At 63.2% G+C, this 18851-nt stretch overlaps 1 protein-coding gene across 1 annotated transcript in view; it reads left to right on the top strand.

Moving 5' to 3' along the window:
* The window catches only part of ATP13A3 (ATPase 13A3), a 31246-nt gene extending 14398 nt beyond the window's left edge, over positions 1-16848 (top strand). Inside the window, 27 exon segments of the mRNA XM_087965634.1 lie at positions 240-312; positions 644-775; positions 868-1047; positions 2284-2441; positions 2613-2801; positions 4118-4179; positions 4343-4493; positions 4613-4729; positions 4905-4922; positions 5013-5124; positions 5127-5165; positions 5278-5398; positions 6028-6152; positions 6748-6926; positions 7883-8005; positions 8429-8508; positions 9029-9071; positions 9154-9263; positions 9706-9802; positions 10569-10641; positions 10996-11173; positions 12746-12927; positions 13103-13191; positions 13290-13370; positions 13814-13868; positions 13871-13941; positions 14434-16848. Of these exon segments, the coding sequence (XP_087821760.1) occupies positions 240-312; positions 644-775; positions 868-1047; positions 2284-2441; positions 2613-2801; positions 4118-4179; positions 4343-4493; positions 4613-4729; positions 4905-4922; positions 5013-5124; positions 5127-5165; positions 5278-5398; positions 6028-6152; positions 6748-6926; positions 7883-8005; positions 8429-8508; positions 9029-9071; positions 9154-9263; positions 9706-9802; positions 10569-10641; positions 10996-11173; positions 12746-12927; positions 13103-13191; positions 13290-13370; positions 13814-13868; positions 13871-13941; positions 14434-14631 (3036 nt within the window). The 3' untranslated portion in view covers positions 14632-16848.
* Positions 16849-18851: the final 2003 nt, after the last annotated feature.

Here is an 18851-nt window from a genome sequence, read left to right as displayed (position 1 = left end):
CCTCAGGAAGCTGGGGGCCAGTTCACAAAGAGCGCAGCAGGGCACCCCAGGAAAGGCCCTCCAGCTCTGCGGGCGTCGTCTGCCTCCGAGGGACCTGTGGCTCCAAGAGAGGGCGATGCCACCCAGAGCAGGCCGGCTGGCTGGCGGGAACTGCTCCCCCTTTGACTTGTGGGGTGGCTGGGATGGCTCGGTCAGGCTTGGGGGGTCTGGCTAGCAACGTTTCCCTCTCCTTCCTTCAGCAATACACGATGCTGCACGACATGGTGGCAGCTCACAGCATCATCCGGGTCTCCATCAGCAGAGCCAGCCACGGTAGGATGGGCCGGGCAGCTTAGCTGGCAGGAAGGGTGAGGGCGAGGGGGCATCTTTGGGGCTCCTGCTTAAGCTCCTCCTGAGGTGCAAGTTGCTGGGGGTGGGGTGAGGGAGCTCCCCAAAGCAGCAGGTGGACGCTTCAGAGCTGGGGCTGGTCTCGGGGCGCAGGGCCGGTCCTTGGCTTCTTGCGGGCAAGTGTGTGCTGGGTTGGCTTCTCCCTCGAGGGACGGTGGCCCTTCCAGGCTGGGGGTCCCTCTGCCAGCCTCAGGCCCCTCCCGGAGTCTTTGCCAGGCTGGGCGTTGCCCATTTTCAACCCTCTCGTGCCCTTCAGGTGTGGAGGAGGTTCTGTCCACGGACCTGGTGCCCGGGGATGTCATTGTGGTCCCGCTTCGGGGGATGATCATGCCCTGCGACGCGGTGCTTCTCAGTGGCACCTGCATCGTCAACGAAAGCATGTTGACGGGTGAGTCGGAGGGGCGCTTGCCCCGTGCCGGGAGCCGGGCCCCAATGCCGTGGGGGCCTGGGCAGTGAGCAAGCTCCTCCTTCCCTCCTCAGGGGAGAGCGTCCCCGTCACCAAGACCAACCTGCCCAACCCGTCCAAGGACTGCCAGGCCCTGGAAGAGGAGGTCTACGACCCAGATGGGCACCGCAGGCACACCCTCTTCTGTGGCACGACCGTCATCCAGACCCGCTTTTACACTGGGGAGCTGGTCAAGGCCGTGGTGGTCAGAACAGGTAGGCCAGCGCTGGGCGGGAAGGAGGGCCCGGGCCGGGGACCCCATGATTCAGGGGCGTCTTTGGGGAAGGCTGCTTCCCCCCGTCTCTCCCCCGCAGCCGCAATACACAGAAGGGAGCTGGGAGGGACCTCGGGGCCTCCTAGTCCAGCCCGCTGCTGAAGCAGGAGACCCTCCACCCCCCCAGACAAGGGGCCGTCCGGCCTCTTCTTCAAAGCCTCCAGGGACGGAGCAGCCACGACTTCTGGAGGGGAGCCCTGGCCCTGGTGGATGGTCCTCCTCCTCCCCCTGTTAGGAAGCTTCCCTTGGTTCCCACCCGTTGCTCCTTCTCCTGCCTTCAGGGGCTTTGGAGAAGACGTTGCCCCCTCTTCTCTGGGGCAGCCCCTCAAACAATCGAATGCTGCTGTCCTGCCGCTCCTAGTCCTTCTGGCCACTCCCAGCCAAGCCCAGATGCTGTTCCTCGTGTTTTAGACTCCAGGCCTTCAACTGTCTCAGTTGCTCTTCTTTCCCCTTTTTCCAGAGTCTCAGTGTGTGTGTGTTTTTTTTTGATGCAGCATTCCAGCCCTGGTTTGCTTTCATTCAGGCTTTATAAAGCGGTACTAACTAATACTTCACCTGATTTTGATCCTGTGCCTCTGCTTATAGCAGCCAAGGGTTGCATTTGCTTCTTTGGCGGCGGCTGCCGCTGCCCACGGCTGGCTCATGTTTAAGGGGTCGTCCCCTATAGGGCTCCAAGGTCCCCCTCACAGTTCCCCTTTCTGAGCCAGGTTTCGCCCGGCCTGTCCTTGTCCCTGTGGCTTTCCCTGCCCAGGTGTGTGTGTGTGTGTGAGAGGCCTTGCTTTCCTCCACACTGGATTTCATTTTGTTGGATGGTCTGTCAAGATCTTTTGGGGCCCGAGCTTGTCTTCCAGCCTGTGCCAGGAGGTCCAGCTCCCTCGGTCCCCGTCCGCTGCTTCACCCACAGCAAGGCTCCCTTGAATGGCTGCCTCTTTGGGGCCAGGACCTTCTCTGCCACAGACTTGCCTGCGGCCAGGTGTCCTCATGGGGGGCTTCTTTACCCCAGAAGATGAGGCCCAATCCCTCCTTTCCCCAGGACTCTCCTCCCCCCCCCCCGCCCTGGGTCACCAGCTTCACCCGCCCGCCTGGGGCTCTGGCTCTTCTAGGTGGGCGGCAGCCTCCAGGCCCCCTGGCAGCTTTCTGACCCCCGCCCCCTTTCTGCTCTTTGGGGATCCTGCAGGCTTCAGCACTTCGAAGGGGCAGCTGGTGCGCTCCATCCTGTACCCAAAGCCCACCGACTTCCAGCTCTACCGCGAGGCCTACCTCTTCCTGCTCTGCCTGGTGGGCGTGGCGGGCATCGGCTTCCTCTACACCATTGTCATCAGCATCCTCCACCAGGTGGGGGGAGCCAGGGCCCCGTGGGTGGCCGGGGAGTGCCCTTACATGGGTGGCGCCTCCTGGGCCGGGCTTGGATGCCCCCCTCCCCCAAGAGGGCCGGGAGGGCCAGCCGGGGCACTTGCCCCTGCTCCGGCAGGGAGGTTGATGCCCACCGCCCCCCCCCCCTTCCAGGTCCCCGCCCGCATCATCATCATCGAGTCCCTGGACATCATCACCATCACGGTCCCCCCGGCTCTCCCAGCCGCCATGACGGCCGGCATTGTCTATGCGCAGCGGCGGCTGAAGAAGATCGGCATCTTCTGCATCAGCCCCCAGAGGATCAACATCTGCGGGCAGCTGAACCTCGTCTGCTTCGACAAGGTCCAGCCTCCCTCCGGCCCCTCCCCTGGGCTGCTGGTGGGGGGAGGGAAACATGCCTCCTGCCTGTCTCTTGCTGTCCCCCGGGGCCCCTGCCGGGAGGAACGGGGGGAGCAGGACCTGACACAGAGCACACACACACCCTCGCACTGCCCCCCCGGCCTGAAGCCTGCTTGGCTCTGAATCCAGTGGGGGTGGGGGGCTGCCGCTTGCATTTTCCCGAGAGTCATCCTGACCCCTCCCAGGTGACAGGCAGGCCTTGAGTTACGCCCTAAGGGAGCCCAGGAATACAGCCCTAAGTCTTGGTGGCCATTAAGCGGGTGCCCGGTTATGACCCTCCTTTGTGGCGGTCAGTAAGTGAACCGTCCTTGTTAGACGGATCTAGGGCACCATTTTCTGCCAGAAACCGGAAGGAAAGGGGAGTTTCCAACCAAAAAGACGCTGGAAATTGGAGTGAGGGGTCTGCCTGCAGGCCTGTTGCTAAGCGCCCAGAGTCCCAGTGTCACGTGACCAAGGTGGGGTTGCGGGGGGGAGGGGTGGGAACTTGGAAGCCCTCGTCACTTGGAGGAGGAGGAGGCCCCCTGTAGGCAGCCCCCCGCAAGCTCTCTCCTTGGCAAACTCCCTCCCTTGTTTGGTTTGGAAAAGGAGCCATTGGGGAAGGGGAGGGGGGTGGAGGAGGAGAGGAAGTCTGCACAGCCAGAGCCGGCAAGGGACCCAGCCACGCCCCACCCAGGCCTCCTTGGTCCCAGGGAGCGATGGGGGGGGAAGCTGGGAGCCCCACCATTCAGCTCTGGGCCTGCCCACCCTCCTCTCTGGCTGGGTCAGCCTTCCTCCCCTTGGGAGCCTCTGCGGGGGCGGGGTGGGTGGGGGGGGGACAGAAGCCCAGAAGGGGAGGTGCCTGAACTGGGGTCTGGCCAAGGCCACTAAGCCAGGTGCCCCCCAGCTCCTCTGGCCCTGCTCACCCTTGGAAGGGAGGCAGGCTGGCCGAGGGGGCCAGGGGCTTCTTCCCCTGCTCGCTTTGCACGGCCTTCCCAGTGGGGCTTCTCTCCTCTTCCAGGGTTGTAGTTGCAACCCTGCCTCTTAGGGATACCCGGGAGGGAGGGAGGGGGAAGCCAGCTTCTCTCCATCCCGCGTGGGCTGGAGTTTCCTGGCCTGGAGGCCGATTGTTTTGGGACGGTTTCCGTGGCTCTTCCCTGGGCCTGGCTTGTCTCGGGCCTTCCTGGCTGTGGCCCCCAGAGGCTGCCAAGCGGCTGGTGAAGCCAGAGGGCAGCCCCGTGGCCTCTACTCCGGCGTAAAGCGCCCTTGTCCCTTCCCCCTAGACCGGGACCCTGACGGAGGACGGCCTGGACCTCTGGGGCATCCAAAGGGTGGAAAGCGCCCGGTGAGTCAGAGGAGAGCCCAACATCCTTGGGGGGGGGGGGGGGGCTGCTGCTCCTCCGCCCAACCTGGCCAGGGCGTGGGGCAGGCAGGGCGGCCCCCTCTTGCGGGTGCCGGGGTGACGCCTGCCCGGGCTCAGCCTGCCCCCCTCTCCCTGCTCCCCTCAGCTTCCAGCTGCCCGAGGAGAGCGCCTGCACGGAGGGCCTGGTGCGGTCGCCCTTCGTGGCCTGCATGGCCACGTGCCATTCCCTCACCAAGATCGAGGGGCTGCTCTCCGGAGACCCGCTGGACCTGAAGATGTTCGAAGCCACCGGATGGGTGAGCCCCTCCCCGCCAGGAGGAGAAGGCGCTGCCGGGGGGGGCCGGTTCCCCCACGGCTTGGGCTCTCCGGGGTCGGTGCTGATGGACCCCTCGGTGGGGGGGGTGTCTCCCTTCAGGTGCTGGAAGAGGCCACAGAGGAGGAGACGGCCCTTCACAACCGGATTATGCCCACCGTTGTCCGGCCGGCTAAGCAGCTTCTTCCGGACTTCAACTCTGGGAACAACAAGGAAATGGTGGGTCCCCTTCCCCGCCCTGTGGCTGGGCTGCTGCCTCTGCCTCCCCCGAGAGCCGCCCCAGCTCCCTGCCGTGGCCTCTTGTGGGGGCCCTCCCGCGTGGCTGCCTCCGCCTCCGGGAGGCTTCCGGCCCAGGCTGCCCTGCAGGAATCCCTCTTCTCTTCTTCCCTTGCAGGAGCTCTTCCAGCTCTCGGTGAGTGGCTCCCCTCCACCCCTCGGCGGCTGTGCCTGCCCTCCGGCCAGCCATCGAGCGGCTCCCTTCACCTGCCCCTTCCTTGACCAGGCCAGCTACGAAATCGGGATCGTGCGCCAGTTCCCCTTCTCTTCCGCCCTTCAGCGGATGTGCGTGGTGGCCCGGATCCTGGGGGAGAAGAAGATGGACGCCTTCGTGAAAGGGGCCCGGAAGTGGTGGCCGGGCTGTGCAAGCCGGCCACCGGTAAGCCCCCACCCTCCCGGGCTCCATCTCCTCTGCCGCCCCCTGCCAGCGGGGAGGGTGGCCGGGGTCCCGCTGGCCTGACCCTCAGCCGCCGGCCTCTCTCCCTCCCCAGTGCCGGCTGACTTTGAGCGGGTGTTGGAGGACTACACCTGGCAGGGCTTCCGGGTGATCGCTCTGGCTCACAGGAAGCTGGAGTCCAAGCTCTCCTGGCACAAGGTGCAGAACGTGGCCCGGTGAGTGGAGGGGGGGGCAGGGGGGGGCTACTCCAGGCACTCCGGGGACGCAGCCCCCCAGGCCCAGGGGGAGCGGCTGCTGGACCCCCAGCGACTTCCTTGGGGCCGCGCCCCACGTCCTGTCCAGGCGCAGGGACCCATCTGAATGCTCTGCCTGGTCGCAGCCTGAAGCCGCCTTCTCTGCTCAGCAGGTCCAGGCTGGGACACCACACACACACACACGCACGCACACACACGCACACACACGCACGCACACACACGAGCCCGAGCAGCCTCTCCTAGAAGCCGGTGCTCTTGGCAGCCTCGTGCCTGGCCCTCCTGGCCCTGGTAGGCGCCCGGCCTTGCCTGGTCCTTGCAGGGGCTCTGTTGAGCGGGGTGTCCAGCAGGGGCTCCCTTCTGCCTGGCAGAGAGGGGCCTTTGCCACACCCCTGCGAGGTGGGCGACCCTCCCTGCCTCCCCGAGGGGCGGCTCCTGCTCCCCCTGGAGCCGCCGGCACCCGAGAGCCTTCCCCGAGGGCCAGTGGGGCCTGCCTGGGTGCCTGGGCCAGATCCAAATCCGGAGCCCCTGCAGTGAAGAGGGGCTGGGATTGGCCCTGGTTCCCATGGTGCCGCCTCTCCTGCCCCTCCTAGAGACGCCATCGAGAGCAGCATGCATTTCCTGGGGCTCATCATCATGCAGAATAAGCTCAAGCCGGAAACGCCTGCCGTGCTGGAGGACTTGCACAAGGCCAACGTCCGCACCGTCATGGTCACAGGTGCGCCAGGGGCCGCCTGCCTCGCTCTTCTCTCTCGCGTGGAGCGTCCCCCTGCCCCGGCTTTGCCCCTGGGGAGGGCGTAGGCAGCGCCAGGGAGCCGCCCGCTTTGGCTCGGGAGACCCCGGCCCAGCCTGCCCCCCCACGCGCTTGTGGCTGAGCTGATCCGGCCTCTCGGGCTGGGATGCGGAGAGAGTCGGAGCCCCTGCGGAGTAGAGGCCCCCGTGGCCCCCGCGGCCCCCTTGCCAGGTTCAGGGCTCCTCCCTGCAAGGAGGACTTGCTTCCTAGGGCCTGGGTCTCCCGCTCTCACTTCCCCCTTTGCTCTCTCACCATCAGCCCTTCAGCCCAGGGTCAGCCCTGGGGTTGGGGGCATCGGAGGCCTTCCGGGCGTTTGCTTGCCCCCTTCGAAGGGCCTCCCGGCACTTTGGAAAGGCCAGGTTGCTCTAAGGGACGGGGCGGGGGGAGTTGGGGTGAGAGAACGTGTGCGTGCGTGTTTATGCACGTGTGTGCGTGTGTGTTTGTGTGTGTGAACTGCTGCTGGAGTGAGAAGGCTGCCAGGGAGCGGCTGAGCCCTGGCCAAGCCCTGTTGGCTTCACAGGCGATAACATGCTGACCGCCATCTCCGTGGCCCGGGACTGTGGCATGATTCTACCTCAGGACAAGGTCATTGTGGCTGAAGCGCTACCTCCCAAGGATGGGCACCCAGCCAGGATCAAGTGGCACCACGCAGATGCCCTCGAGAGGGCTCCCGAGGCCACGCCCACCATCAACTCAGAGGTAAGTGGGGAGGCCCTTCCTGCCTCCCCAGCTTGGCCCCTTAAGTGCCCTCCAAGGGAGAGCCAGCAGGTGGGAAAGCAGCCCCCAACCTGCACTTTCAACTGGGAAGAAAACTGGTCCTGGGGGAAGGAAGGCCTGGCCTCCCTGAAGAAGCTCCTTGGAGGAGAAGGGGGCAAAGGGGCCGTGGAAGAAAACCGTGGGACCTGGGTGACTGCGGGGGGGGGGGTCTCCACATTCGGCCCAAACGAGCCTCGGATCCCCTGGGCCCCCTGGAACCTCCTCCCTCTCTCCTGGGAGGGCTGGGCGGCCGATGGGTCCGCTTGGGGGCAGCCTGTGCAATTCCCCCCTGTGGATGGGGGGGGGCTGGGGGGGCTGCCCTGAGACGGATGCCTGCCTGGGCCGGGAAGGTGTGTGGCTTTTCATACCTCTTCCTTTTTTTTTTTTAAAGCTGGTTACTCCTTGGGATGCCTCTTAATGAGGATTGGCTCAGCACTCTTACTTCCTTCTGGATTTAAATAATATTTTAATCTGTGCAGTTTTAATGTTCTGATATTTTAACTTTTGACTTGTTTTATAAGTTCTAAGCTGCCCAGAATCACTGGATTCTGTGATCGGCGACATACAAACTTACTGAATAAAACAAAGAATTGGTCTCCCTTAGATAGGAAGTCCAATCCGTGCTCAATTTGCAGGGGATTAGTTTGAGACCAGATGTTTAAGCTGCGGCAGTGCTGAGCCAGCGTTTCCCCCGCCTGCCGTCTTTGCCAGGTCCAGGTGGCCGTGGCAGTTTTGTTGACCTTCTACCTCAAACCTCTGCTCAGGGGCGCTGCTGCTTTTAGCAGCTGGGCTCGGCTGTGTTTACTGGAAGTTTAGAGGTGCTGCCCGAAGAATCCCGGGTGGCTCAATTGAAGGGTGTGTGTGTGTGTGTGTGTGTTGTTGCTTCTCTTCTGTTGCAGGATATTCCCATTAAACTGGCCCAGCAGGACTGCAAAGATTCCCACAAAACCAGGTTCCACTTTGCGATGAACGGGAAATCCTTCGCCGTCATCCAGGAGCACTTCCAGGACCTGGTGCCCAAGGTCTGTTGCGGGTCCCGCTCTGCCCCTGGGGCAGCCCCGCGCCCTACGAGCGCCTCCAGGGAGGGGCTGTGCAGCCCTGTGGGGAGGGGCCGCCCTGGCCCCCACGCCTGCATCCCCCCTCCCCCAACAGAGCTTTCCCCACCCTGAAAGAGCCAGAGCCAGAACTTCCTTGGGCCTCCCTGAGGATTTCCCACAAGGGGCCTGGGGGTGGGGGGTCTGGAAAGGCGTCCCCTGCCGCCTCCTGAGAACCACTGCAGGATGAAGGGGTGCAAAATGTTTCCACACACTTGGAGGTTCATTGCCTGGAGGGAAAGAACAAGGCTGCGTTGAACTCCCCCGGGTGCCAAACGCGCGCGCACACACACACACACACACACACACAGGTGCTGAGAGAACCAACTCCCCCCTCCCCTTGCCTTCCAGCTTGTGCTGCATGGCACGGTCTTTGCCCGCATGGCCCCGGACCAAAAGACGCAGCTGGTGGAGGCCCTGCAGAATGTGGAGTAAGTACAAGGTGGCAGCCCCCCAAGAACAGGCAGCACCTCTGGCCTGGGGGAGGGGGTTGGCGGGGGCGGGCTGCTGGGCTCACCCGGCGCGGGAGTGCAGTAGGGGGCCCGGCTGCTGCTGGGGGTCTCGGGGTAAGAAGCAGGGAGGGGTTCCTGGTGCCAGCCTTTTCCTTTGAGCTTTGCTGCCCTGCCAGTTGCGTGCGTGCCCCCCAGCCAGGGGGCTCGTCCTCGGGCTCTGCCTTTTGCTCCCTGATCCCGGCGTGCAGTCCCTTCCCTTGCAAGCACTTCCGGTCCAAGGGATTGGGTGGGAGTGGGACCTCCTGCTGCTTCCCCTGGGGCTGCCCCCGGCCACGGTGGGAGATGGCAGGCCCTGGCTTCCCTCTGCCCTCCTGCCCCTCCGGCCTCTGGGCTCACCTTTCCCGGGGGGCTGCGGAAGGCTGGTCAGGCCCAGGATGACTCTCCTGGGGAATCCCTGGAAGCCCCCGCCCCCGCTCACCCTCCCTGCTGTCTCTTGCAGCTACCACGTGGGGATGTGCGGGGATGGGGCCAACGACTGTGGCGTGAGTATCCCCCTCCTCCCCCTCCCTCCAGCTGCTCAGCTGGGGCCAAAGAGCCCCCCTCGACGCCTCTTCTCCCGGACAGGCTCTGAAGAGGGCCCACGGCGGCATTTCGCTCTCTGAGCTGGAGGCCTCCGTTGCCTCTCCCTTCACCTCCAGGGTGGCCAGCATCGCCTGCGTGCCCAACCTGATCAGGTACAGGGGCCGGGCGCTGCGTAGCCGGAGGGCCCTCCTCCCTGGGGCCGGGGGCGGGCGGCTGGCTGTTCAGGGGCAGGGGGCTGTGCTGAGGTCTGCCGGGAGGGAGGAGAGAAAGGGCGGCCTCTGGCTAAGCCCCTCTGGGCATGGGGGTCAGGCCGGAGCAGCTGGTCTCCTTCCCTGGGAGGGTTGGGGGTCTCCCGTTCCAGGGGGCCACGGAAGCACCCAGGCTGCCTCCCGCTTCGGCCTCCGCCTTGCCAGAGCCGGGACCTTTTCCCAGACGGGCCCGGCCGTTCGGAGTGGGACATGGGGCCTCCCTTGGGGCCCAGATGCCTGCGGGCAAACAGCGGTGGGATCTCCCCGGCCACCCAAGTCCCCCCGAGGAAAAGTGGAGACGGGGAGGGCTTGTGTTGTCTCCATGGCTGCCGCTTTGCCTCTGCAGGGAAGGCCGGGCTGCCCTAATGACGTCCTTCTGCGTGTTCAAATTCATGGCTCTCTATAGCATCATCCAGTACCTGAGCGTGACTCTGCTGTGCTCCGTGAGTCCCTCCTGGGAGGGGCCTTCCTGGCAGGGGGCTTCAGGGGCCGGGGGAGGGGCGGCCCAGGGAACCCGAGTCTGCAGCCAAGCAGGTTGTGGGAGAGCAAGAGAGGAAATTCGGGCCTGGGCTGCAGCAAATAGGAACCCAGAGAGGGAAGCCGCTTGCTTTGCAGGGAGCAGAAAGCTGAGCGGATCCTGTTCCGGGAAGATGGGAATCGGGGGCTTCAGGAGGAGGAGGAGGAGGAGGAGGAAGGGAGCAGGACCCCCCTGTCCCTCTTGGAGAGAGTAGCGGGAAGGGAGGCAGAGGTGGGGAAGGGAAGGGCCCAGACTACCAGCAAAGGTGGATGGGGGAGGACAGAGACCGCTACAAGCCTCCCAGGGGGTTTAGGAGTCCCTCCTTAGCCGAGGGGCTCCAGGAAAGCCTCCCTCAAGGGAGTCGGTCCCTTGGCAGCCCTGAGGGGAAGTCACTGCAGGGCAGAGGGCCGCTGGGGGCACAGAGGCACAGCCCTCCTCACGGGGGGCCTGCCAGCCAAAGCCTCGCCTAGGGCTGGATGAAAGGACCTCTCTCTCGAAAGGACCCCCCGCATCTCAGAAGTGGAAGGCAGGAACCTTCTTCTCCCCTCCAAGGGGCTGCTCTCCCTCCCTGCTCCTCCTGGGGCTTCCGCTGGGGAGAAGGGAGCACCTGAGGCTCAGCCTTGGGGGGAAGGGAAGGAGCTGCCCCACAACTTCCACCCTCCCCCGATGGAGGGGCAAATTCTCTTCTGCAGGTCCAGAGCAACTTGGGAGACTTCCAGTTCCTCTTCATCGACCTGGCCATCATTTTGGTGCTGGTCTTCACCAGTGAGTAGGACAGGCTGGGGCCGCTGGGTTGGGGCTTTGTGCTGGGGGAGCCGGCGGTCTCTCCCCCTCCCCCAGGAGGAGCATCTGGAGCGCTGGATCCCCCCCTGGCTGCAGAGAGATGGGGGTGGGGGCTCTGGGTCCTCCCCTCCTGGCCTGGTGGCTTCCTTGAGGGGCCCGGCCAAAGGCTTTTCTCCTGGGCCCTTTGGCCCTGCAGGGGGGCAGGTGGAGGCCCCCGAGAGGCCCCACCTCACTCTTGGCAACCTCCACTAATTTGCCATTGCAAAGGAGCTCAGCCAGTCTCTTCAGTCCCAAGACTTTGGCTGCCCCCCCTGACTGCCCCTCCTCTCCCTGCAGTGAGCCTGAACCCGGCGTGGAAAGAGCTCGTGGCCCAGCGGCCGCCCTCTGGCCTCATCTCGGGCGCCCTCCTCTGCTCCGTCCTGTCCCAGATCCTCATCTGCCTTGGCTTCCAGGTCCTGGGCTTCCTCTGGGTCAAGCAGCAGCCCTGGTACGAGCCCTGGAGCCCCTCCTCAGAGTAAGTGGCCAGCGCGCTTGAGGTCACCCTGCAGCCCTGGGGACCCGGCCCCCCTCTCCAGCCGGCGGCTTCAGTGGCCGCGACTTTGGGAGGGAGAGCTGCCTGCTGGGATTCAGGCAACCTGCATTCTGAGCCTTCCCCCACCAGGGGGCAGCAGGACATCATTGAAAGTTGAGCGTTTTGCTGACCCCTGCTGGCCGTCGGGACTTCTGCCTGCATGGCTAAGCTGTGGAACTTTCTAGGTCGGCAAGTGGGGGCTTGTTCCTCCCCCCCTTTTCTCAGCATTTCTCTGCTTTGAGTACTGACAAAGCACGGGAGAGGCTCCTTCCCCCCTGCCTCCAACCCCAGTTGCGGAAGAGAGGCGCCTGGTTGGGCCCCCGCAGAAACCAGGGTGCGCTGGCCTACGGCAGGCCTCCACCCGACCCAGCAGGAGCCTGGGTGCCTAGCGCTGAGGCGCTGCTCTTTGGCCAGCCGGAAACCCCCCCGTCCTCCCTCCAGAGACGCGGAGAAGGGCTGCTCCGAAGGGAGGGCCCCGGAGCCTATGAGCCACGCGCCTAAAGGGCTCCGGCCAGTGGGGCGGTGGCTTTGCCCCCAGGAGCTGCAAAGGTGCTTACAGGTGGTCGGCAGGGGTGGCGTTAGAAGGAGGTGCGATCCAGGTGAGACCTCCTGACGGCTGCTGGTCTCGGCAGGGTTCAAGGGCAGCCAAAACCCTCCCCCCAGGTGGGCCCCCAAAATGGGCTTCTCCCCTCTCCCTCCCTTCCCTGCCAGTTTCACCCTCTTCCTCTGGCAGAGGAAGGCCCGGCCTGTGGCGGGAGGGGAGCCGGAGCAGCCTTGGCACACCTTGCTTGTTTATTCAGAGGCAGAGCATTTTGATCCATCGCAGGCTGGGGAGGGTCGGGCCGGTTGGGGGCCTAAGTGTGTTCTCCTTCCCCCCATTGTCCCTTTGGAACGAGGGTCCCTGGGGTTTGGGCAAAAAGGAGGAGTCGAATAGCGCTTTTAGCCGATTTTATCACACGGGGTCAGAACCTGCCCAGAACTGCCCCTCCTCGTTCATCGGAAGCCCTGCAGTGGCCAGGTGGATGCAGCACCACTTAAACGGGGGGAATTGCCTGCCTGGGAGGGGTGGGACGCTTGATGCGGCTTCTCGCTCAGGGAGGCCTCAGCCGAGCCGCTCCAGCATCCGAGGAAAGGAAGCGCAGAGCCTCCCGCCGTTCTTGCTGCTAGCACCGGCTGGGGATCAATCCTGGGCTCTGGTGGGAGGCCGGGTGAAGCCACCCCGCTCCCCTTCCCCTTGACGGGCAGAGGCTGGGAGGGTGAGGTGGAAGGTGGGGCGGGAGAGGGAATTGGCCGGCTGCTTCTGAAGGGCCTTTGGGGGGCAGAGGGGGGAGGGCTGGGTCCCTCCCCCCCCCATGAAGACCAGGCTCCCCTGCTTAGCCTGCAGAAAGCCCGCCTAAGGCCCCTTCAGGGTCTGTGGGACCGCTGAGCCCAGGCCCCGGCCTCCCTGGGCCTGCCGGGCTGAGCTGGAGGCCTCAGGGGGGGCAGAGCCAACCCTCCCTCTCACTTCCCTTCCAGCGCCTGCAACCTCTCAGCCGCGGCCAATGCTTCCCAGCCGGGCAACGTCTCCCACCACGACGAGCACAACATCCGGAACTACGAGAACACCACGCTCTTCTTCATCTCCACCTTCCAGTACCTCATCGTGGCCGTGGTCTTCTCCAAGGGCCGGCCCTTCCGCCAGCCCTGCTACAGGAACTGTACGTGGCCCCCGGAGGAGAGCCACTTGGCCGGGGGCTTGGGGGCCTCGCCAGAGGGGAGCGCTGGCTTGCAAAAGGCACCAGGGCTGGGGGTGGGAGCAGTCAGGGGGTCTTCTGTCCTCCTCCCTCCCTCTCTCTCTGCTGGGAGGCAGCTGACCCCCCCTTCCCTCCCCAGACCTCTTCGTGGTCTCCGTGGTGGCCCTGTACGCCGTGGCCCTGGCTCTCCTGCTGCACCCCGTGGCAGCCATCGAATCCTTCTTGGAGGTAGGAGGGGGGCTCTGGGGGAGGGCTGACGGGGAACTGGGGAGGGGCTTGCTGCCCTGCCCCGGCGTGGCCCTGAGGGGGCTCTGGTTGCTCCACAGCTGGTCTGCGTGCCTCACGCCTGGCGGGTCTCGGTGCTCCTCCTGGTCCTGGCCAACGCCGCAGTGTCCCTGCTGGTGGAGGTAAGTCCGGGAGCCGCTCTGCCTGCCTTCCGGGCCGCTTCCGCGGAGGGGAGGGAGCGCCTGACGGCCCTGCAGGGGGCGAAAGGGGGGTTCCTGCTTCGCCCCCTTTTCTGAGATGGGGGGCTTCTTCACGCCTCGCTGTCGGTGGAATTTAGTTGAGCCCCGGGACTCTTCTGGGGGGCCTCAGGTGCTCCAGACACACACACACACACACACACACACACAGAGTGTTGAGAGCGGAAGGGACTCTCCGTCTGGGCCCCAGATGTGCTGGGCAGGAACGATTGCCCTCTGCATGCGCCTGTCTGCCAGCTCCCCCCTCCTCCCCCCTCCCGCTGTCCTCCTCTGCACTGACTTAATGGCCCCGACTTTGCTCCTCCGGCCCTGGAGCCCCCTCCTGATTGTGCCTTCTCGCTTCTCCTGCTTCTTGGAACCAATCACAGAACTTTCTCCTTGACACGGTCCTTGGGAAGCTCCTCTTCAGCCGAGACAAGCCCGGGAGGACCGCCTAGCTTCCTCTTCCTCCTCCTCCTCCTCCTCCTCTTCCTCCTCCTCCCACCACCCGTCTCAGGTTGGAACTCTGCACATCCCCCCTCTTCAAGCACGGAGCAGCCCCTTCGAGGCGGGGTTGGGGTGGGAGGCTCAGCTGGCGGTGGAGAAGAGCTTGGGCTTCCTGGGGGTGCTTGGCAGGGGCCCCGTTGCCATGGGGAGAGCTGGGCGGGGGGTCTTGGCTTTGCTGCAGTCCCATCCCACCCACCCCCGTCACCCAGAAGCTCTGGGGGCCAGAGAAAGTGGCTGGCAAAGGGGGTGGTGGTGGCGAGGGGTTGGGCTCTCGGTCTCCTCCCCCAGCTTAGAGGGCCTGGAGGCAGGAGCCCCCCTCAGCTCCTGTGCGGGCAGGGGACGGTGCTCGGTCGGCCTGCAGCTAAGTTGGAGCCCCCTGGGGAAAGGGGGTGGAGTGGGGGGGTTTAGGAGGCAGAGGTCCGACTGCTCAGGAAGGGCTGCCCCCCCTTTTCCCCTTGTCTGAGGGGCCAGGGGCCGCTTCCCACCCTCTGTCTCTCCCTAGGAGGGGCTGGACCGTTGCTGTGGGTGTGCCCTGCCAGGGCTGCTGCGCCTGAAGAAGAGGCCGCCCAAGGCCCGCTACGTGCACCTGGCCCAGGAGCTGCTGGTGGACCCAGAGTGGCCACCCAAGGGCCGCACCACCACGGAGGCCCCCGGCCCCTCCTGCCGGAACGGCTCCTGCCAAGGGATCAGCATGACGTAGCGGAGGGGGCCCCCCTGGCACACGCTGGGGCTGCCCACGGCCTGACCTCTCTGCTGCTGACGGGACGGACAGACAGGCTCCCCTCCCCCCCCCCCTCCGGTCGATGCCAGTCTTCCTCCCACCTGCCTCCCTCCTGAGCTGAGCACCTGGAAGGGACGGGCCTGCCTGGCACCCCTGGACACCGGCAAAGGACCCCCTTCCCATCCTCCTCTTCCTCCCACCAGAGCTCTCTGCAGGCGCAGTCGGGCCGCCTTCCGCCCTCGGGACCAGCTCTGGGCTCCTCCCCTCCGGGAGCCCCTGGCCGGCTGCAGCAGGTTGCCTTAACAGGTGGGGGCGCTTGGCACAATCCCTGCTCAGCGCAGCCGTGGCGGCTCCATCGGTGGAGCCGAAGCCTTTCACTGTGGCCGCATCGCTCGGGGCCAGCCTGCCCGAGAGGAAGACCGGAGCAGCGGCACGGAAGGGGCAGCCACTCCCGCTGGACAGTCTTTTGGAGGCCGCCCACGGCCTCCCCCAACGGCAGGTCCTGCTGAGAGGGTGGCTGTGCCGAGACGGCAACTCCTCCACAACGGTGCTACTAGTTGGGGCGCAGCCACGGCCAGGAAAGGCTGCTGGAGAAGCGGCTGCAGTCGGGCCTTGCCCCCCCCTGCCGCGTGCCAAGGAAGGCGGCCCACGCAGCGCTTGCTTCCCCCTTCTGCCTTTGGGGGTCCCCAGTCCCTGAGGAACCAGCCTGCCGAGGCTCGTTCGACCCTGGAGCTGTGCCTGCCCAGCACCTCTCGCTTCAGGGAAGCGGTGGCTGCCGGAGGACGGTGGGGGGACCCTCTCGGGGTTTTCCGAAAAAGGGGCCGCCACGACTGCCAGCTGCACCTTCCCGCTCTCCCCGCCCCTCCCCCTCCCCGGCCAGGCAAAGGAAAGGGGGCTGGTCAGCAGGCCTTGGGGACCCCTGGGGAAGCGCCCGCCCAGAGCCTGCACAGGGTCTTCGGCCTAAAAGCAATATTGTGTTGAAGCCGCCCTGGGGGGCAAGCTGGTCTCCCCTCCGGAAGGGAGGTGATGCATCTTGGATCTGTTCCAAGGACGCTTAAGATTGCGAAGTTGGGTGTTTTTAAATCATTATTTTCTTATACTTCCTTGGAGGCTTGTGAATTCAGGTGAACCCTTTGCTAACTTGGATTCAGAGCGGTTCGTAAATTATTTGAGTCAGACTTACCCCTAAAGCTGTAAGTTAGGATTGTATATATGGCCAATTAAATATTTTATTATTTATGCATATCTCTAAAGGACTTGCTTGCTCAAGGAAAGAGCAACTCTTAAATTATACTTTCTAAAATATCCAGATTTTAAAATAATATATATACACAGACACACACACCTCCATCCCTCAGGGTTATTTTTTTTATTAATGCTTTGATTTCTTCCCAAATAACTAATGACGAGACCGCTGGGTGTCACACGTGGGCAGGACACCCCCCCACCCCTCGGGAGCTGCCTGTGGCCTCAGTGCTCCTGGCAGCTGCTGACTCGGCAGCCCCCACCCACCCACCCACCCACCCACAGGGCGGCCCCCACCCCCCCTGACTCCAGAGTGAATGGGGAGGGGGCAGGAATCCTCTCCCATGTTGGGGTCTTCGTGTTCTGCTGGAAAGATGGCCGCCTCAAAGAGGCCAGGACCCCCACCCAATCCCCTCGGGCAGTGTTTTCAATTGGCCGTTTGAGAAACTGGCTCTTCTCTCCTTCATTTTTATTTATTTTTCCAGTGGAGAAGTGGTTTTCCTTCGCTGGGTGATTTTATCTACTGTAGTATAATATGGCTGCATATCAGTAGTTACGAGGTGAAGAATAATTCTTAATGCTGCAAATGATCTTATTCCCAAAAGCTTTCTTTGATTGTCACAGACTTAAAAGGGCTTCATGTCTTTAGCTTGCAAAGATTAAATTCTAAAATCAAATGTTTGTATATATGATGGAAAAGTTGATTTAAAGGCTCAGATACGATCATTTTAGGGCATAGATATGTCCAATTTTTTAAAAAAAGACTGTATAAATATGCAAACATTTGGATAAATTATGTATTCTCTGCCACCAGCACCTCAGGTCAGGCTTGGCAAGATCCCATCTTAAAATGTTTGAAAAATACTTTTATTTAACAAGTGGCTCCACATAAAAAATTATTTTGCTGGTTTTTATAATGGTACCCAGTTGTAATAAAGACATTTTATGTAATTGTAGTAAACGGCCTTGTAAAATCCCACTACTCTTGGAGCAAATCTGATGAGCGGGCCCTTCCCACGGTCCTGGGCTGCCGTGGCCAGCCACGCTGCCTTCCCACTCTGGCTGCTGCTGCTCTCTGTGGGCCAGGGCATCCCGCAGAGGAAGCAGAGGCCACAGCCCCGGCAAGGGGAGATTCTGCATTGGGGGACCGGATCGTGACACAAAGGGCCCCCTGAGTGGTGGAGTTGCCTCACAGGGTGGAAAATCCAGCCTGGGGGAGGAGGAGATGCAAAGATCCAGCTAAAAAAATGGGTGGGTGGGTGAGGTTTCCACGCACCGGGAAAGCCCTGCCCCCCACTTCCCTCCACTCCGGGTATCTGCAGAGACTCAGGGTGGAGGAGCCTCCAACGTGGAGCACTGGGCACTGCCTGCAAACTGGCACCTTGCAAGGACCAGGTACACCCTGGGGCTGGGCAAACAAGAGGGCAGGAGGAGCAGGAGCTGGCCAGGAGGGGGGGGGGCTTCGGGGCTTCCCTTGGCAAAGGAGATGGTGGCAGTCAGTCAGGAGGCCAGGCAGTCCCTGCTCAGTCCCCTCCCCAGAGATGGGACATCTGCTGTCCAAGAGTCACTGGGTGGTAGCCTTGAGCCACACCCCGTCCCCACCCCTTCAGAAAAGCCACTGGGGAGGACCTGAGCCCCAGCCGGATGGAGCAGGAGCTGCTTTGGAGCAAGGTCCACCCATGCAGGAAGGCCAACGGTTTCCTCTGGGTCAGACTTCCAGGTCTATTCACAGTCCCCCAATTGTTTGGTGCAAAATCTGACGTGACCCAGTTGTGATTCGGGCGGATCTTCCCGAACCTGCGTGGCTGGAAGAGCAGAGGCCGTGAGAGCTTTAAAAAGTTGTAAGGAAACTCAAGTGCTGACGATGATATTGGTTGGTAAGTGAATGTGCATTATTGACATGCAGATCTTTCCATTTGGCTGGGAAGTCAAGAAATCCGCAGCAAATGTTTGGAGAGATTAGATGAGGCAACAAGAAGAATGGATAGGAACCCAAAGTTATCTAGGATTATATAATTGCAGTATATAAAAAGTTATATAGGACAGGCTTCAAAGTTACGTTGAGCAGCAAAAAGGAACAACTGCAAGTCTATAGCTGGATGGCAGGACTCCCGGTGTTTGGGGCGGATTACGTGTCCCGGGGCTGGATGGCCTCGGTGTCATTTCTTCATTTCCTGCCTCCCGATTGGTGAGGTTACTACTTTGAGGCAGGCAGGCAGGCAGGCAGCAGGGCTATGTTCACTTCCACTTGGAGATGCCCAACGGGATGGGGGCGCCTGACTTGAGCAGTCCCAGCTGCCCCCTTCCCTGCTGCTCCCAGCTGGCAACCGGCTGAAAGGGCAGCTACGCCAGAGGCAAAAACCCGGCACAACCCATGCCGAGTCAGGAGGGCCCTTGGGCAGCCGCTCTGAAGAAGAGTCCAGCTTGGTGATGTGGACAGGCACTTCCCCGGTGGTGTCAACGGCAGAGGGGCCTTGGAATCTGGGTGGAGGAAGTGGTGACGTGGAGCTTCCAGAAGGATCCCTGCCTGGAAAGGCTCCATGTGGCTAACGGGGGCGGGATGCTCCAGACCGCAGCAGCAGCAGCAGCGCCTGCCCAGGGAAGGATCCAGTCAAGGAGGACCAAACAGCAGCAGCCCAACCACAGCAGTTTCCCTGCCAGGGAACACATGGCCCAGGATGCTGCCTCCCCAGGGGGGACGGTGCCGGCCACCATCTGTCCCGCTCCAGGGGGAGCCTGCAGGACCCCCAAAGGGAGCTGCTCCAACCCCTCTTCCCTGACAGAGAGGCCCCCTCTGAGCCTGGGGCCTCGGCACCCTCAGAGCGAGCAAAACCCTCCCTGGAGATCCAGCCCTGAGAGCCGTTGGGCGGTGTGGCACAGGATCCAGCCCTCCCCAGAGGTGGTTTCCCAGGGGGGAGGCAGGGGCTCCTGCTCACCCACAGGGCGGCCTTCCT

Source organism: Notechis scutatus, chromosome 4, assembly GCF_049901735.1.
Source record: "Notechis scutatus isolate UNSWTSFEM ecotype Mainland chromosome 4, rNotScu1.2, whole genome shotgun sequence".
NCBI classification, from domain to species: Eukaryota; Metazoa; Chordata; class Lepidosauria; order Squamata; family Elapidae; genus Notechis; species Notechis scutatus.
The sequence above is the reverse complement of the archived record's forward strand: the minus strand, read 5'-3'. Positions and strand labels throughout refer to the sequence as shown.